The sequence below is a fragment of the Canis lupus genome, chromosome 26 (genome assembly GCF_011100685.1).
Source record: "Canis lupus familiaris isolate Mischka breed German Shepherd chromosome 26, alternate assembly UU_Cfam_GSD_1.0, whole genome shotgun sequence".
NCBI classification, from domain to species: Eukaryota; Metazoa; Chordata; class Mammalia; order Carnivora; family Canidae; genus Canis; species Canis lupus.
Window position 1 is genome coordinate 576,946 of NC_049247.1, and position 14,483 is coordinate 591,428.

General features: G+C 57.8%; 1 protein-coding gene across 23 annotated transcripts in view; it reads right to left on the bottom strand.

Annotated features, from left to right (window-relative positions):
• The window catches only part of FBRSL1 (fibrosin like 1), a 77,704-nt gene that overhangs the window by 25,348 nt on the left and 37,873 nt on the right, over nt 1–14,483 (bottom strand). For 21 of the 23 annotated variants that reach the window (XM_038574653.1, XM_038574658.1, XM_038574657.1 and 18 more), the window contains exon 5: nt 4,367–4,396. In XM_038574653.1, coding sequence (XP_038430581.1) covers nt 4,367–4,396 — 30 coding nt within the window. Of the gene's footprint in view, nt 1–4,366; nt 4,397–9,904; nt 9,980–14,483 lie in introns of those variants that run through there. The other 2 variants (XM_038574655.1, XM_038574652.1) reach the window with 2 other exon arrangements.

Consider the following 14,483-nt stretch of genomic DNA (forward strand, 5'->3'; position numbering starts at 1 on the left):
CTGCAGAGCCAGGCATGGGGCATGCATGGGGCAGAGCCTGGTCTATCAGGAGGGGTGGGGGGTAGCCACTCGCAGGGGGAGGAGATAGAAAGGTCTTCCTGTCTGTGAGCACCAGCCTCTGGTCTCTATGTGTCTGTGTCTTGGATGTGGACCATCCCCAGTGTCTGCGCCTAGAGCCAGGGGCAGCAGGACCTCCAGGAGGTGCAGGTGCATCTGACCTCAGGCCCTGGCAGATGGAGGAGGAGATTAGCTGGAACAGAGAGCCTGGGTCTTCCTGGCTGCCCTGTCCCAGAGGAGACCTTCCCAGGGGCAGCCTGCCTGCCACGCTTTCCCCAGGGCCCAGCACATGTGTTGGGTCAGCATGGACAGACCCAGGGCTCTACGCTGCAGCTTTTCACCCTCCTGCCCAGCCTGCCTGTCCAGCTGCCTCACCAGAGGCCCAGAGTAGCCGGGGTGTCTCCTGTCCTGCTGTCTCCAGGCCTCTGCGCAGCAAGGGACATGACAAGTGCAAAGCATTCCAACCTCATGTGGTGCACGAGTACCCCAGGGCTGAGGAGGTAGAGGCACCCTCTGGCTGGGCCCCAGGTGAGGGCATGCTGCAGGGGGACACCCCTCTCTTTCACTGACACGTTCTTGAAGCCCTATTAAGTCAGGGCTTTTGCCATCCTGCAAATACCGTGGAGACACTGGGCCATCCTCCCCTGACCAGCTCCTCCTGGAAGGAGTGAAGGACCTCATGTGACCGTGCCCCGGAGAAAGGTGGTAGGTGCTGCGGGGGGCAGAGGCTCCTGGGAGGTGGTCCTGGAGTGAGGGCAGCTCTGGGCGAGTGGGTACTGCACCCTTTTGAGCTGCACCTGCTTCTTGATGGGTGGGCAGGAAATCACCCATCACCCTGGAGCCCAGCCTAGGAAAGGGAGGGAACCCCACATGGTGTATCATTAGTGTCCCCATGCAGCCTGGAGGGACAGGGGGCTCTTGGGATCGTGGTTCCCCACTGCCCTTGGGACAAACCTCAGCTGCCTGCCATGATTCACGTAATGTGGTCTCGCTGAACACATGCTCATACCTTCCTCTCTCACTCTGCTCCGGCCTCACTGGACATTTTGCACCAACAGTATTCCTGCCTCACCAGGCAGGTGATCAGTCACTCTGCATGATCAGTGTTGTGGGGAGGTGAGATGCATATGAGGTGGCTGGTGCTAATAGCTGCCTTCATGGGCCAAGGGGGTGAGGAAGGAAGCTGCATACCAAGGATGGCCAAGCAGAAAGACAGGAACCTGATGACCATGGACATGCCATGCCAGCCTGGAGGGCCCACACCTAGGCTTCCAGGTGAAGAATACAAGCTCCTCTATTAAGCCACTGCGAATCCAGTTTCCACTATAGCAGCCAAATGCAGTTCCCAACCAACGTGGGGCCGTGTGGTACCTTGGAAGCCAGGACTGAGGATTGGGCATTGACTGCGCTGGCAGTTTGGGTCTCTGCCTCAGATGGGGCCAGATTTGTGAGCAGATGAGAGGCAGTGAGGGCAGGGTGGCCAGCTACAGCATCCAGACCTGCAGCCCATGCAGCCACACAGAGCCTGGTGAGGCACAATGGCCCAGCAGGGCTGACCAGACCCAACCCCTCCCAGGGGTGGAAATACGGAGATGCATCCAAGTGGCTGACAAATTATCCTGCACAGAGCCCTTGCTCCAGGCGGCCTCTCTGGGAAGCACCGAGACCTCCCCACAATCATGCAGCTTTGGGGCTCAGCCCAAGCACCCACTGCCCAGCCCATGCTATACCATGGTCAGTTGTGTGGAGTCTCAGCCCTGGCCTCTGGCCTCCATCCCAGCTGCCCAGGGACATACCCTACTGTCACAGAAGACTCAGGTACTCATGGGAGAGGCAAACTCGGGTGACCACGGAGGAAGCCTGTGCCCTTCTTCCCTAGCTCTCCAGCCAAGGGGCTTTCTGAAGCACAGTCCAGCTCTATCTGACTTCAAGGGAATGTTTGCCCACAAACAGCAGCTTGCCAACTCTGTGTTAACTGACCCAGAGCTCACCATAGCCCTAAAACGGGTCTCCATCTCCCATGAAAGAGGTGGGGGTACTGGGGCATGGAGGCAGTTCTGTGTCCTCCTCTGGCCCTGGCCACACTAAAGCTGGGATGGGGGTGGCATGGCCTCCCACCTGCCCCACCATGGAGCCAGGATGTGGCACCATATCGCCAGTGCAGACTTCTCATTGTGGCCACACCGGGGGCCCAGCACACAGGTGTGGGGAAGGCTGACTCCCCACAGCCAGTATCACTCCCCTAAGACCCACAGCCACAAGCCCTGGAGGTGGCCTGAAGGGTGTCTGGGCCAAGTGGGTCTGGGTCTGCCTCTGGCACAGCAGAGAAGTGAGCCCCAACATAGCCCCTAGCCAGTTCCTCTGGGCAGGAGTTTCTCCCTTGGGCTGCACAGGGAATTGCCAGGAAACCAAGACTCATGAGTTCTAGACCCCACCCCCTACCCATCCAGAGTGAGCTCCTCTGCCCACACCTGCTCTCCCCCTGTCCCTTGGCCAGGCTGAGCTGGGCTGGTGCTCAAGTGTCACTCAGGACTGGTCTATGGGCTCCCCAGTGGGTGTGAGTGCAAAGGAGGCCACAGCTACAGCCTCCTGCTAGCCCTTGGTGGTGTCCCTGTCCAGGACATCGATGGCCACGTCAGAAGTGACCTCTTGTCCCTGGGGCACAGTCAGAGCTGCGCCCAAGTGCCTGCCCTTTCCCACCACCCGGTCTCCACCACCCAGAGTCCCCACTCTTGTAGCAGGAGTAGGCTGAGAGGGAGAGGGAGATATCGGCCAGGGCCAATAGTGACCAAGGGCCCAGGCCAAGCTGGGCCCCGGAGCTCCTGGAGGGCTGGGGTCAACCCTCTGGCTACCGGAGAGGAGGAGGCAGTGGCTCTGGGTGGGGAGTGACCTGGCAGCTGTGTCAGGACTCTGACACCTGGAAGGAAGCAGCTTGGGGGTAGCAGCTCAGTTTCTTCTGTGGAAGCCAGGGGCCCTGGGTGGGGACAGCCAGCAGTCTCAGGGCCTCAGAAAGCCCTTCCTCTGAGCTTCTCTCAGAGCAGCCCCTGGCTTCAGAGAGCACTTTCTGCAAGGTGATTCTAGATAAAGGAGGTGCCGGAAGCGAGGTGTCAGCTCAGCACCTTCCAGAGGCCCTTCATCTAATTCCTCAGAGAGGCTGAGGACAGGCCCCAGAAATGCTGGGGGTGCCCACCGAGCTCCTCTGCCCCAGGATCCAGACAGGGGCATTCATTCCCAGCTGCCTGCCCTTCAGCCGCTGTTCTCAAATGATCCAGACCCCCGTAAGGACCCCATGTAGGACTTCTGGGCTGGCTTCCTGTCCACTTCCCACCAACCCTGGCTCCCAGGCTGGTCTCCCAGGCCCCCGGGCAGTCTCCACACACCCATCCCGCCTGGCAGCTTACCAGCTCTTTCCATACTTACTCACGTCTGCTGAGAGAGGCCACCTGGCTGTCCATGCCGTGGACAGCGCCTGCCCAATGCTAAGCGGGAACCATTGTCACGCATGGCACAGAGGTCCCAATGGGACTTCATTCCATTTCCCAAAACAGGCCTAAAAGCCAGTGCTCAGCTGACCCTTTGGTCCTCCCAAAAGCATGCTGGGACACCCTGTCCCCATGGGTGGATACTGGTCCTCCTCATCCACTCAGCACTCCTCTTGGCCTGCCGGCCCCCCGACCAGGTCATGGCCATTGCCTATAGCCACATCACCAACTACCACTCTTCCCAGCTGGGCTGGTCACTTATTCACAGCACCCAGCCTGCCTGGGGTCCAGCTATGTGACCTCGGGTAGGATCCTTACCCTCTCTATGCCTTGGTATCCCAGGATACGTTGGGGAGTCACAGTCCCTGCCCCCCAGGGCCTTGGAACAAGCAGAGTACCAGGCCTGGGCCCAGGCGTCTTGCCCCTACGGTGTCTTGCCTGCTCAGAGCTCAGCACACAGCAAGTGCTCTGTGGACAGCAGCTGGGCCGAGAGGTCAGGGTGGCCTCCTCCCTGCTCCCCACAGGACATTCAGGGGCCGGTAGTGACCAGGGCCCTGGGGAGGCCCACTCTGGGCTTTCTTCTGAGCTAAACTCTCCAGGAGCCGTGTAAATCCCGAGTTAATGGGAACTTCATTACTCCTGAAAAGGAGTGTAATTAGGAGGTGCTAACACGCTACCACTATTAGCAGAAATCTGTTCTGGTGATGTTTATGGCACCCACTCTGCCCTCAGCACCCCCACCCCAGGATGCCCAGGCAGAGATGGGGCCTGGACCAATCCTGCACTCCCATGGATGAAGGTCTCGGGAGGAGGTGTGGAGGGCTTACCTTGTCGTCCCCTTCACTCTCGCTGTCACACTGCAGGGGGAGAGAGACAGAGAGTCAGCACCCTGCAGTACCCCATGGCGGGGCAGGGGTCATGGGAGGAGCCTCGCGGGGTGAGACAGATCTGGAGGCCGGCGAGGCCCTGGGTGAGGGCTCCCCACAAAGCCCCCCTCCTCACCCCAGGCTACACGTGAGGCAGCTTCACCCCCCCAGCCCTCCAGCCCCCCAGTCCTGGGACAGAGCTGCTACCTTGTGACCCTCGCAGGCCTCCTCCCACATGCTGGACTCTGCAGGTGGGAGGTCAGTGGAGACAGGTGAGGAGCTGACGCTCCTGGGCAGTGGAGACACACCACAGTCCACATGCCCACAGATGGGGAAGTGCAGCCTCAGCAGCCCCAGCTCTACTGAGGGGGGCACCCAGATCACTCAGATAGATGAGGTGGTCAGGCCAGGCCTGTGGCCACAGCACCGCCCTTGAGAGGGCCACCGCCTCCCCATGCCTCGTGTGCCCCTACAGTCTGGGTATGAACCCCTGGGCATGTTAGCTCAGCTGGTAAAGAAGGGTTGGTAATTGTGCAAACAAATCTTTGTTTCCATTTTCAGTAAGCAGAGCTTTAAAAAGAAAGGCTGCTCTTCTAGAAACCACGGCAATTTCCCCCCTAAAAGAATATAAAGAAAAATAATCCCTTCCTAGCAACCACAATTACTATCTGTCGTGTCAAATGAATTCTGCCACTGAAAATAATCTCCTGGGCCACACATGAGGGTGACAGGCCCCGTCAGCCCCACATGCTGCTGGTTAGTGCAGGGAAGGGGTGCTCTGCCCTGGCACTGCAGTGTGAGGGCAGGGTGCGCTTGGTGGCAAGGTTCATGGAGTTGTACAGATATGCCCCTTGCTTTCCCCACCCAACTGCAGCTGGAAGTGACCCTGGGTGATGGGGTGGCAAGATTCCTACCCCCTCAGCCCCATGGACCCCAGGGAGTGGTGGGTGTCCTTTTACAGATGGCAGAGGGGACGTGTGGGTGCACATAGTCCTGACCGCACAACAGTTAAGAGCTCCGAGGGGCAGGGAGAGGGCAGAGTGGCTGAAGCCCAGGATGGGAGTGTTCAAGACGAGGCTGAAGGGGTGAGGGCCCGGGAGTGTCATCGTCCTGTCCTGCTGAGCTGGGACAGAGCTCGGCCAGGAGAGCCTGGGCATGCCAGCGTCTGTGTGCAGGCAGAGAGGGGTGGGAGCCCTGGAGGGGAACCGTGGGGGTCAAGAGCCCCTGTGACACTGCAACTTTCTGCCTGATCTGTGGCACGGAGCACTTGCTGGGAGGCTGGGCCTTGTGTGTGAGCTGCAGGACCGCAGCTAGGGGTGCCCGGGACCTCCCAGCCTGGCTGTTTCACACCTCTCCCCACAGCTTAATGACCCACCAATTGAGGTTGAGTGAGGGTGCTTTCCAGGAGTGCATGGGCCCTATAATTAACCCAACCGCACACCCTGTCAGCCAGCACAAGGCCATGTCGTAAATGAATTCACGTTATTAAGTCCTACTGAATTAATGTTTAACTGCAATAGAGCCAGAACTGAATGAGGCAATTAATCAGGACAAGGAGGGAAAAAGAGCCACATCTGTCTTGCAGGAGCTGCTTGAGCGAGGTGACCTTCACAGGGTAGAACTGGACTGGGTGGCCCTGGTGGGTGTAACCCTGAGGGGGGCGTGCAGGGAAAGCAGGGAGTCCATGGAGCAGAGGATGACTCTAACCCCCAAGGAGCAGTGCTGACTACGTGGGGAGGCCAAGACATGGGCAAATCCCTTGACCTCTCCATGCCTCAGTTTACTTCTGCAAAACACAGACAAATACCTACCTACAGAGTGTTGTGCAGCTTCAATGAGTATGAATATGTGCAAAGCACTAGGACAGTGCTGGGTAAATACTCAGCATGATATATAGCATGACGATAACTTCATCACCATCATCGCTACCACCATCACATTATCACTATTATCATCAATACCATCATCACTATCACCATCCTCACCATCATCATCTTTACCATCACCACACCTGCCTCAGCCTCTTCCTTCATATCACTTGAACAGCTCTTGGAGGCATCTAACCCCCTAAATGGTCTGGACACAGACACCTCTCACCTGACAGTGCCTTGCTCCCCAAGGAGCACCTGCACAGGTTGTCTGGGGTCTTGGCCTCTATCCCCAGGCCTCTTCCAGAAACCTGGGCAGCTACTTGCTTGGGTGGGGGCGGCTTGTCACCCTCCAGAATTGGGAGACACAAATCAACACAGTCATGGAGCAGCAAGAGAAATGTACCTGTTTCTTCTCTCAGTGTGAACGTTAATTACTGCTTCACAGCAGACCTTATAGCAAGGCTTCCCGTCTCCCATTTTTCAAACAAAGGCATGAAAAATTCATGGGCTGAGAGTCCCTGACACTGAGCCCACTGCTCCCATCAGATTGCTCCATTGAGCCCCTGGGTCTGGCCCAGAGATCCCCACAAAGAATGGGGAGGAGAGGCAGGGAGCAGGGGCAGGGTCCTCTTGCTCCCTGTGGGACCTCCTCATGCCATAGAGACAGGCACTGAAAGCCACTCCTGGCTCTGCTTCTCCCTCCCCCCAGCTTCCCACCCAGGTGACCCCACTCAGAACAGGGGTCAGAGAGGGCTGAAAGCTGGTGGCACATGGCCTGGCGCTCGGGACTGGGCCAGGTTTCTGTTCTAGCCACAGTGCACAATCTGGGATGCTGCCTACAGAGGCCCTGCTTACAGAGCTGCCCAGAGACCAAGGAGGACTGGACTTCTCATCAGCTTGAGACTTACTCTTGAAGGACACTGCTGCCTGCAAAGGCCTGAGATGCAAACTAAAAAAAATCAGCAGGGTCTATGGTCTGTGTGTGGGTAGAAGACAATGGAACATTCTATGCAGCCCACCTGAGCATGAGGGCAGAAAAGTCTGAGCTGCTGGACAGTCAGTGCTGATACCACACTGCGGGCTATGTCCACATGGTTTGAAGTGTGCATATGCACTTCTTGTATACTCTGAGGATGCCTGGGGAATTTCAGGAGGCACAAATCCTCAATGTGGGCTGTTTTCATTGGGCCTATTCTCGTGGCTCATGCCTGTGTGTGCAAGCCCAGCTGGCCTGTCATGTATGTGCATGTTCCAAGACATGTCAAGGCATGCTCTGAGGCTTCCCTCACATGAGTATCTGGGCATCCTGTCCAATGGTGCTTTTCCCCAGGGTGTCCTGCCAAGTATCCCAATGCATGCATGGCACTGTGCACCCAGGTGACCTGATACAGGCTACCTGTCCTTATGCACGTGGCGCAGGAGCACTGGCCATGCTCCCAGGACATGTCTCTGCTTCCCATGGACCCTTGTGGGGGTCAGCTCCAGCTTATTAAACATTCTGCTCCCTAGTGGTGCCTTGGAAGAACCTCAGGGAGGAGAGTGGCCGCCTTGCCTGCCCATGTGAGTATCTGTCCTCCACGGAGAAGGGCACAGGTCCCCACCATCCTGCTGTACATGCTCCACTGGGATATAGAACACGTGCCTGTTAAGCAAGTTGGCTAAAGCAAGGAGCCGTGAACAGACAGCAGGAAGCCCAGGGCATGTCCCTCACCATCAGCAGTCAGGCTGGGATGGCCATGTTTCACCCTCGTCACACTCCAGCTGTGTACATGAGCACCACAGATGCTGGACAGTGACCCGAGACCTCGTGGGCCGGGGTATCAGGAGCAAGGTGGGGGCTACAGTCTGGTCCGTGCCTGGGGTGGCCATGAGATCAGCTGGGTGGGTGACTGTATCTGATGGGTTGAACCACAGCTGCAAGAGCCGGGCACACTGCACAAGGTGGGAGCCGTGCCCGCCACTTCACAGACAAGAAAGTGGAGGCCCAGAAGGTGAAGGGACTTGTTGGCAGCCACGCGGCCCACAGACAGGAGCCCAGCACTAGAACCTGGGGTTTGGCTGTGCGGGCGGCAGCCTTGGGACTGCGGGGCAGGCAGGGGAGGGGAGCCCCACATCCTATTGGTGGGAGACCCAGGGCACTATGGGGGGTGGGACTGAGGGCCCATTTGCTCACTGAGGCCGCTTCTATACAACTCAGGCCCCACCACAGACCCACCTGCTTATGGATGGGGAAACTAAGGCAAAATAGGAGTCCACCTAGGGGAATGGGTGCATGAGCTCTGGAACCCAGTTTCAATCTGGCCCTTCTGGTAAGGACCTCATGCCAGGGACTCCCTCAGAGCAGTTGGGATAGGGCTGGGGCCCCAGTATGACTGTGAACAGCCCCAGGCCATGTAGGTCCAGGAAGTCACAGTGAGCCTGATTAATTATGCACGATAGCTGGATAGGGACCCTGATAATCCCATTCTTGTTTACTCAGCTAATTCACTTTTTAGGAGTGTTTAGGCTTTAAAGCAAAACAAAGCACTAATTACCCAATTAGTGAGCAATTAAGTTACTGCAGCCTAATAGCCCAAGTGTGGACTGCCTAACGGGCTGATGGTGAGCGAGACCCACTTAGCAGAGCCATGCAGCTGGAGCCACGCAGGCACACTTGGGAGGGGAAGGGCAGAGCCACGTTACTGTCACAGATGGAGACAGTAAGGACAGATGGGGCCAAGATCTGCCCTCCCCAGCGTGCTCACTTAGAGTGGCCAGAGAGGGGTGGGGGTGCCAGCCTGTGCCCACCTTGTGTCTCTGCATCTTAGGTACAATATGGAGATCCTTGCAGGCAGTGGTTTGGAGCTCTGAGAGAGCCCTGCACAGGCCACCATACAGAGACAGGAGATGGCCCTGCAGCTGGACAGTGGGCTTGTGGGGCCCTGAGAGATGAGTGGGTTGGTGTCCCTGCCTCCTGCTCCCAGGCCTCCTCCTGCATTTTGAGTCATGGCTGATAGCAGTCTCTGAGGGCAGCCCATGGTGACACAGCGTGGGGCCTGGGGGCAGTCTGGGACTATTCCTGAGTCCCAAGCCTGAGCTGAGGCTGGAAACACTGCAGCCTATGCACAATCTCACATCAGAAGGGAGAGTCTGGGGCACGGTGTTGGGCATAGCCAGTGACTGGTCAGAGGGAAAGCCAGCCTGAAAGAAGCCACCCCTCTAACCCTCCAAATCTCAAGAGGGCCTGGAACAGAATTAATCCTTCTACTACTTGGCCCATGTGACCTGCCTTGCTGCCCCTGGACAGAATGCATGGATGGATGGAAGGGTGCATGAGTGACTTAGTGTGGTGTATACATCCAGCATTCCCTGCTGGATGCAGCCAGCAGGGAATGAGTGCATGCATGGATGGATTGACAGATAGATGGATGGCCTGATGGATGACTTAGGGAGGTGCACACAGAACCCAGACAGAGCCGTCAGGGAATGAATGCAAGGATGGATGGACAGACGGACAGACAAATGGATGAATGACTTAGTGTGGTCCACACAGTATCCAGACAGAGCTGGGAGGGAATGAATACATGGACAGATGGATAGACAGGTGGAATAATGCATGCACGGATGGAGGGATGACTTGGGCTCTGACCATGTCTGAACTGCCCTATCATCCTGCTCCCGATGCGGGGTCTCAAGGAGGCAGCACTTCGGAGGGTATTCTGGGTTTCACAGTGAAGGCCATCCCACAGCACACTGTGAAAAACAGAAATGACTTTAAATATTCTCTGGTTGCAGTTACCAAAGGTATCAGGGAGAACTGGGCATTGTTTTGTGGGATAACTTGTCCGAGTTCACCTATCCAGGAGGAGGACACTCTGGGAGCACCCCAAGGCAACAGTGGGCATGGAGGACACTCCTGCCTGGACGGATGGAAGCCTGAAGCCCTGGCTACTGGCTGTGCTAGGATGTCACCTCCCACCATAGTTGGGGCAGCCCTGTCCTTCTTGGGAGTGTGAGCCTCCCAGAGCCGCCCCTGCACCCTACCACACCCTGCTCTGGGCCCCTCTACTCCTACCAGCAGCTCCTGGCCTCACAGCACCCCCCTCCCCCGGGCTAGCCCTGCCTTCCCCCACCTGCAGGATGCACTTGCACACACACACACTTGCACACATACAATATGCTCACTATCACACACAGGCTCCTGCCCCCACACATGGTCATGCTCCTGGGCCTGTGTGAACACTATCCCCCTGGGGTGCTCTGGGACACCTCTGGACCCCACCCTGATGGCTCCTCCACATTCTCTCCCCTCCTGCTCCATCCACTCTGCACTTTTGCTCTGACGGGCTACACATTTACTCCTTGCCCATCCCCCAACTGCCCTTCCCTCTACGGTCTCCACGAGAGCAGGGATTTCTGGGTTTTCTTCAATCCCCTGAGCTCAGGGTCTGGAGCCAACTGTCATGGGCAGTAAGTGCTCAATAAATACTCAGAGACTGCAAATGATCACCACTTTCCACTCATGAGCTTCTTCCGACCTGGCATGGCCCCACCTGAGCCTCAAGGGGACAGCAGGGACCCTCCACTCCCACCTCAGGGGCCTTACTGGTCCCTTGGTCCGTTTCTTCCTCCAAACCCTCTAAACAGCGCGTCAGACATCAAGCCCACGCTCCCTTTTTCTTATTAGTGGCTCTCCCACTAGCCCTTGCTGGGCTGGAATAATTAACGAGCCTGTGTCAGAGAATGAATAAAAGATGGCCCACAGTCCTGCCGCATGCGGCTGACCTTTCTCAAGTCGACTGTATTAATATATTCTCCTGTTGTCAGACTCAAAGTGCTAACTGCCTTATGAATTATTTAACAACACAAAAAGTCTTAACCAGAACAGTGTTAACATTAATTCCTAACCTTCTGCACCCTAGCAGCTCTGCGTGGTCCACATAATTGAATTTCAGCTTCCGACCAGTACCTGGCTCCCAGCAGCCCAGCCTGTCACCCAGCCTGTTGCCCACCTGTGTGCCCAGGCCTGCTCCCCCTCCAGCTGTAGCTCCTGGCACATGTGGCCACCACCATGAAGGCTCCTTGTGGGCTTGTCCAGAGTCTGTGTCCAGCCTCTGGGGACATGAGTGTGGCCTGGTCTCCAGGCGTGAGCTGCCTGGGAGTGTGGGCCCTGGGCTGCTTCCAGTGGCTGGGGCCTGCACGGCTGAGTAACTCCTGATCCCAGAGTCCAGGCAGGAAGGGGGCCTCGACGGGAGACTGAATGCAGGAATGGGAAAAGGAAAGGAAGGCAGGACGCTGGCAGAGGTGGGAAGCCATAGTGACCCCCTACTAAGGGGATGGCAGGGGCTGCCCACACCCCAGGCTAGGCAGGAAGGGGGTGCGCCAGCTGCCCTGCCCCATAAGGCATCCCATGGGGGCAGTGCTGGGGTTGGGGTGGGCAGGCCGTAGGCTGGCTCCTGCCTGGGGGCTCCACGGGAGGAGCTAGCACAGACAAGGGGGCTTTGGTGGTCCCCACAACCCCTCCTGGAGTCCACACTGTGTGCAGTCCCAGCCAAGAGGACACTGCGAGGTAGCCATGCTGTCCGAGGCTCAGCCTCACATTCCCCCAGCCAAAAGTCCTCAAGGGATCCTGGCAGATGCCAGGGGCATGGAATTCCCTACAGCAGAGTCCACAAAGCACTGAGATGGAACAGGACAAGAACCCTCAGCAGGCAGCAGCTTCTAGAATGTTGCAGGGTCTTCCCAATGGAGTGAGGTGAGGGACCCTGTGCAGAGGCTGGAGTGTTCAGTGACAGGGGTGCAGGGGGGCATCTGGGGTGGCTTTTCCTGGAAGTCCCTGCAAAGTGACCGAGGCAGGCCCAAACCCGTTGCCCACCCATGTGCCTGACCCCACGCCTGCCCAGTTGTTCTGTGACACCTGGTGGGCTGGTGCCTGTTCCTCAGCTCCAGTGGGCAGCCCGTGGCCAGTTTGAAATTAAATCATGGGAGGCAGGGATTTTAAAGATGGGTGGAAAACACTATGGAGACTAGTTGGTTTCTCACAAACATATGCTCTCTTGCCACTAAATCCAACCCTCGGTCAGATGGCAGCACAAGAAATGTGTGACCTGTGTGACCCCCAAAGCATGGATGACCGTAGTCCAGGGTTCCAGGCCCCCAGCTGGAGTAGAGTGCCCTGACGCACTGGATGCCTCTCAGAACCCAATCCCCCTGTTGCTGACTGAACCCCAAATCTCCCATAGGTGACCTGCCCAGAGAAGTGTCAATGGGCTGGATGTATTTGGGCTGTTGGGATAAGCCTTACCTGAAGCCTGCCTCCCTTTCAGCCCTGGGAGAGACCAGGCCCCTGACCCTCCACGTGGCCCCTTCATTCTTCCACTGAGTCCTGACCTAGAATTTGCTCTTGGCCTGATGTTGCCTGCCAGCTCCTCTCTGACCACAGGCACAGTCACTCCCAGCACCCACCCCCCATCCTGGTGACCAACACTGAAAGCATCTGCCACGGACGGATCAGTTTCCTCCCACTGTCTGCCCACTAGGGCAGGGACCCAGAGATTTGTTCTGCTTGCACCCCCAAAGGATGGGCCTTCCTGGGACAGGTGGTGCTAAGGCTATGGCATAGTCACCAACACGTGGCACTTCAGTGGGGTGGCACCCCTGTGGGGGTACAATGACGTGGGGTGGTGCTGGAACAGCAAACACCCAGGATGCTCATTCACTGTTTCCATGTTCCAGCCATCTTACAGAGAAAACTGAGGTCCTCTGGCCCCAGGGCAGCCTCACACTCCTCCCCCACATCTGAGACCCTTACTCAACCTTGCCCAGCTGTCCCTCACTTTAGGGACACGACTCTGCAGGGCTGTAGACCCAAAGGGAGGACCGCTAGGGGGACGGGAGTAAGTGGCGTCTTGTACCCCATCCCGTCCCACACTCTGGCACCCGGGAGCCCCACATGACCTTTGTAGGCAGCACTGACACCTGTTCTCACAGCCGCAGGTGAGGTCCCAGCCATCCTGCAGGGCCACATATTGACCCTTCATGGCTCAAGGACCTGGATCTCAGGGCTGGGAGGGCCCAGGGGCTGTCCTGGTGTGTGTGTGGACTTGACCTGACTGTGACCTGTGGGGGCTCCTGCATGCCTGCCGCCCAGGTGCACACGCAGCTCGCCTCCATGCATGGGGATGGCTGGACAGAACAGCAGCAGGGTGGGGCAGGGAGGCTTCCAGGGGGACCACTCCTCCCCGCCCCCAGCATCTGGCCAAAGGGGTGGGGGTGGGAAGTTTCTCCAATCAGGAAGGTTGAGTCCCCAGCACCCAAGGAGGGGAAGGGCACGTGACCCCAGAGTGCCTAGTGCACACTCTGCCCTGGCCAGGCTGACTCCATCTGGGACAGCAGGGCAAGGGGACAGGGAGACACCCACACAGAAGGGCCTTAGAAAGATGATCAACAGCAATGTGCCCCTGTGACTGCCCAGGCAGGCAGCACCTGTCAGACACACAGCTGCCTCCAGAGTCTGCTCATCCAGGGTATGGCCCAGAGACTGAGCACCCTGCCCCTCCTCCTCCTCCACACCCACACCCCTCCACCTCCCCTAGAGACCAGTGCCCCTCCCCCTGGGCACGGGCACCCCTCCTCCGGACACCTGTACCCCCTCTGCCTGGTTTATCTTTCTCCTCAGCACTTGCCACCAGCTACGGCACTGTGCAGGTCACCTATTTATCTGTTCATTCTCTGTTCTGTCCTGCTTTATCTGTGGGTACACAGCAATTCACTGCCCTGCCCCCTTTCAGGAAGAACTTTCTACCTAGCTGCAGGGAGTGGGGGCCACATCCACTGGGCAGCAGAGCAATAAAGGGTTAGCCCAAGTGTGCTGGGCCACACCTTCATCTGTCTCCACAGTGGCCAGCTCTCCTGGGAACACACTCTTGGATATACCCAGGGGCCACTTTCAGGACCTCACAACTAGCCCGAGGAGGTGGTGCGAACAGGCTGGGGCTGACATCCCCTGACCCCAGCCATGGCTGCATCCCAGAGCCCTAGAAAGTGGGCTGAGTGAAGGGTGGGTGCATGGGTGGGTGCATGGATGGGTGGGCAGGGGATGCTCCAACAAGCGCCAGGCTGGGGCTGCATCACAGGGAAGGACACGGTGCTCTGGACACGCCCGCCGTGCCCAACAGGACTGCCCCGGTGCTTAGAGGTCACGAGGAGAATGCAGCTCCCTGACTCCG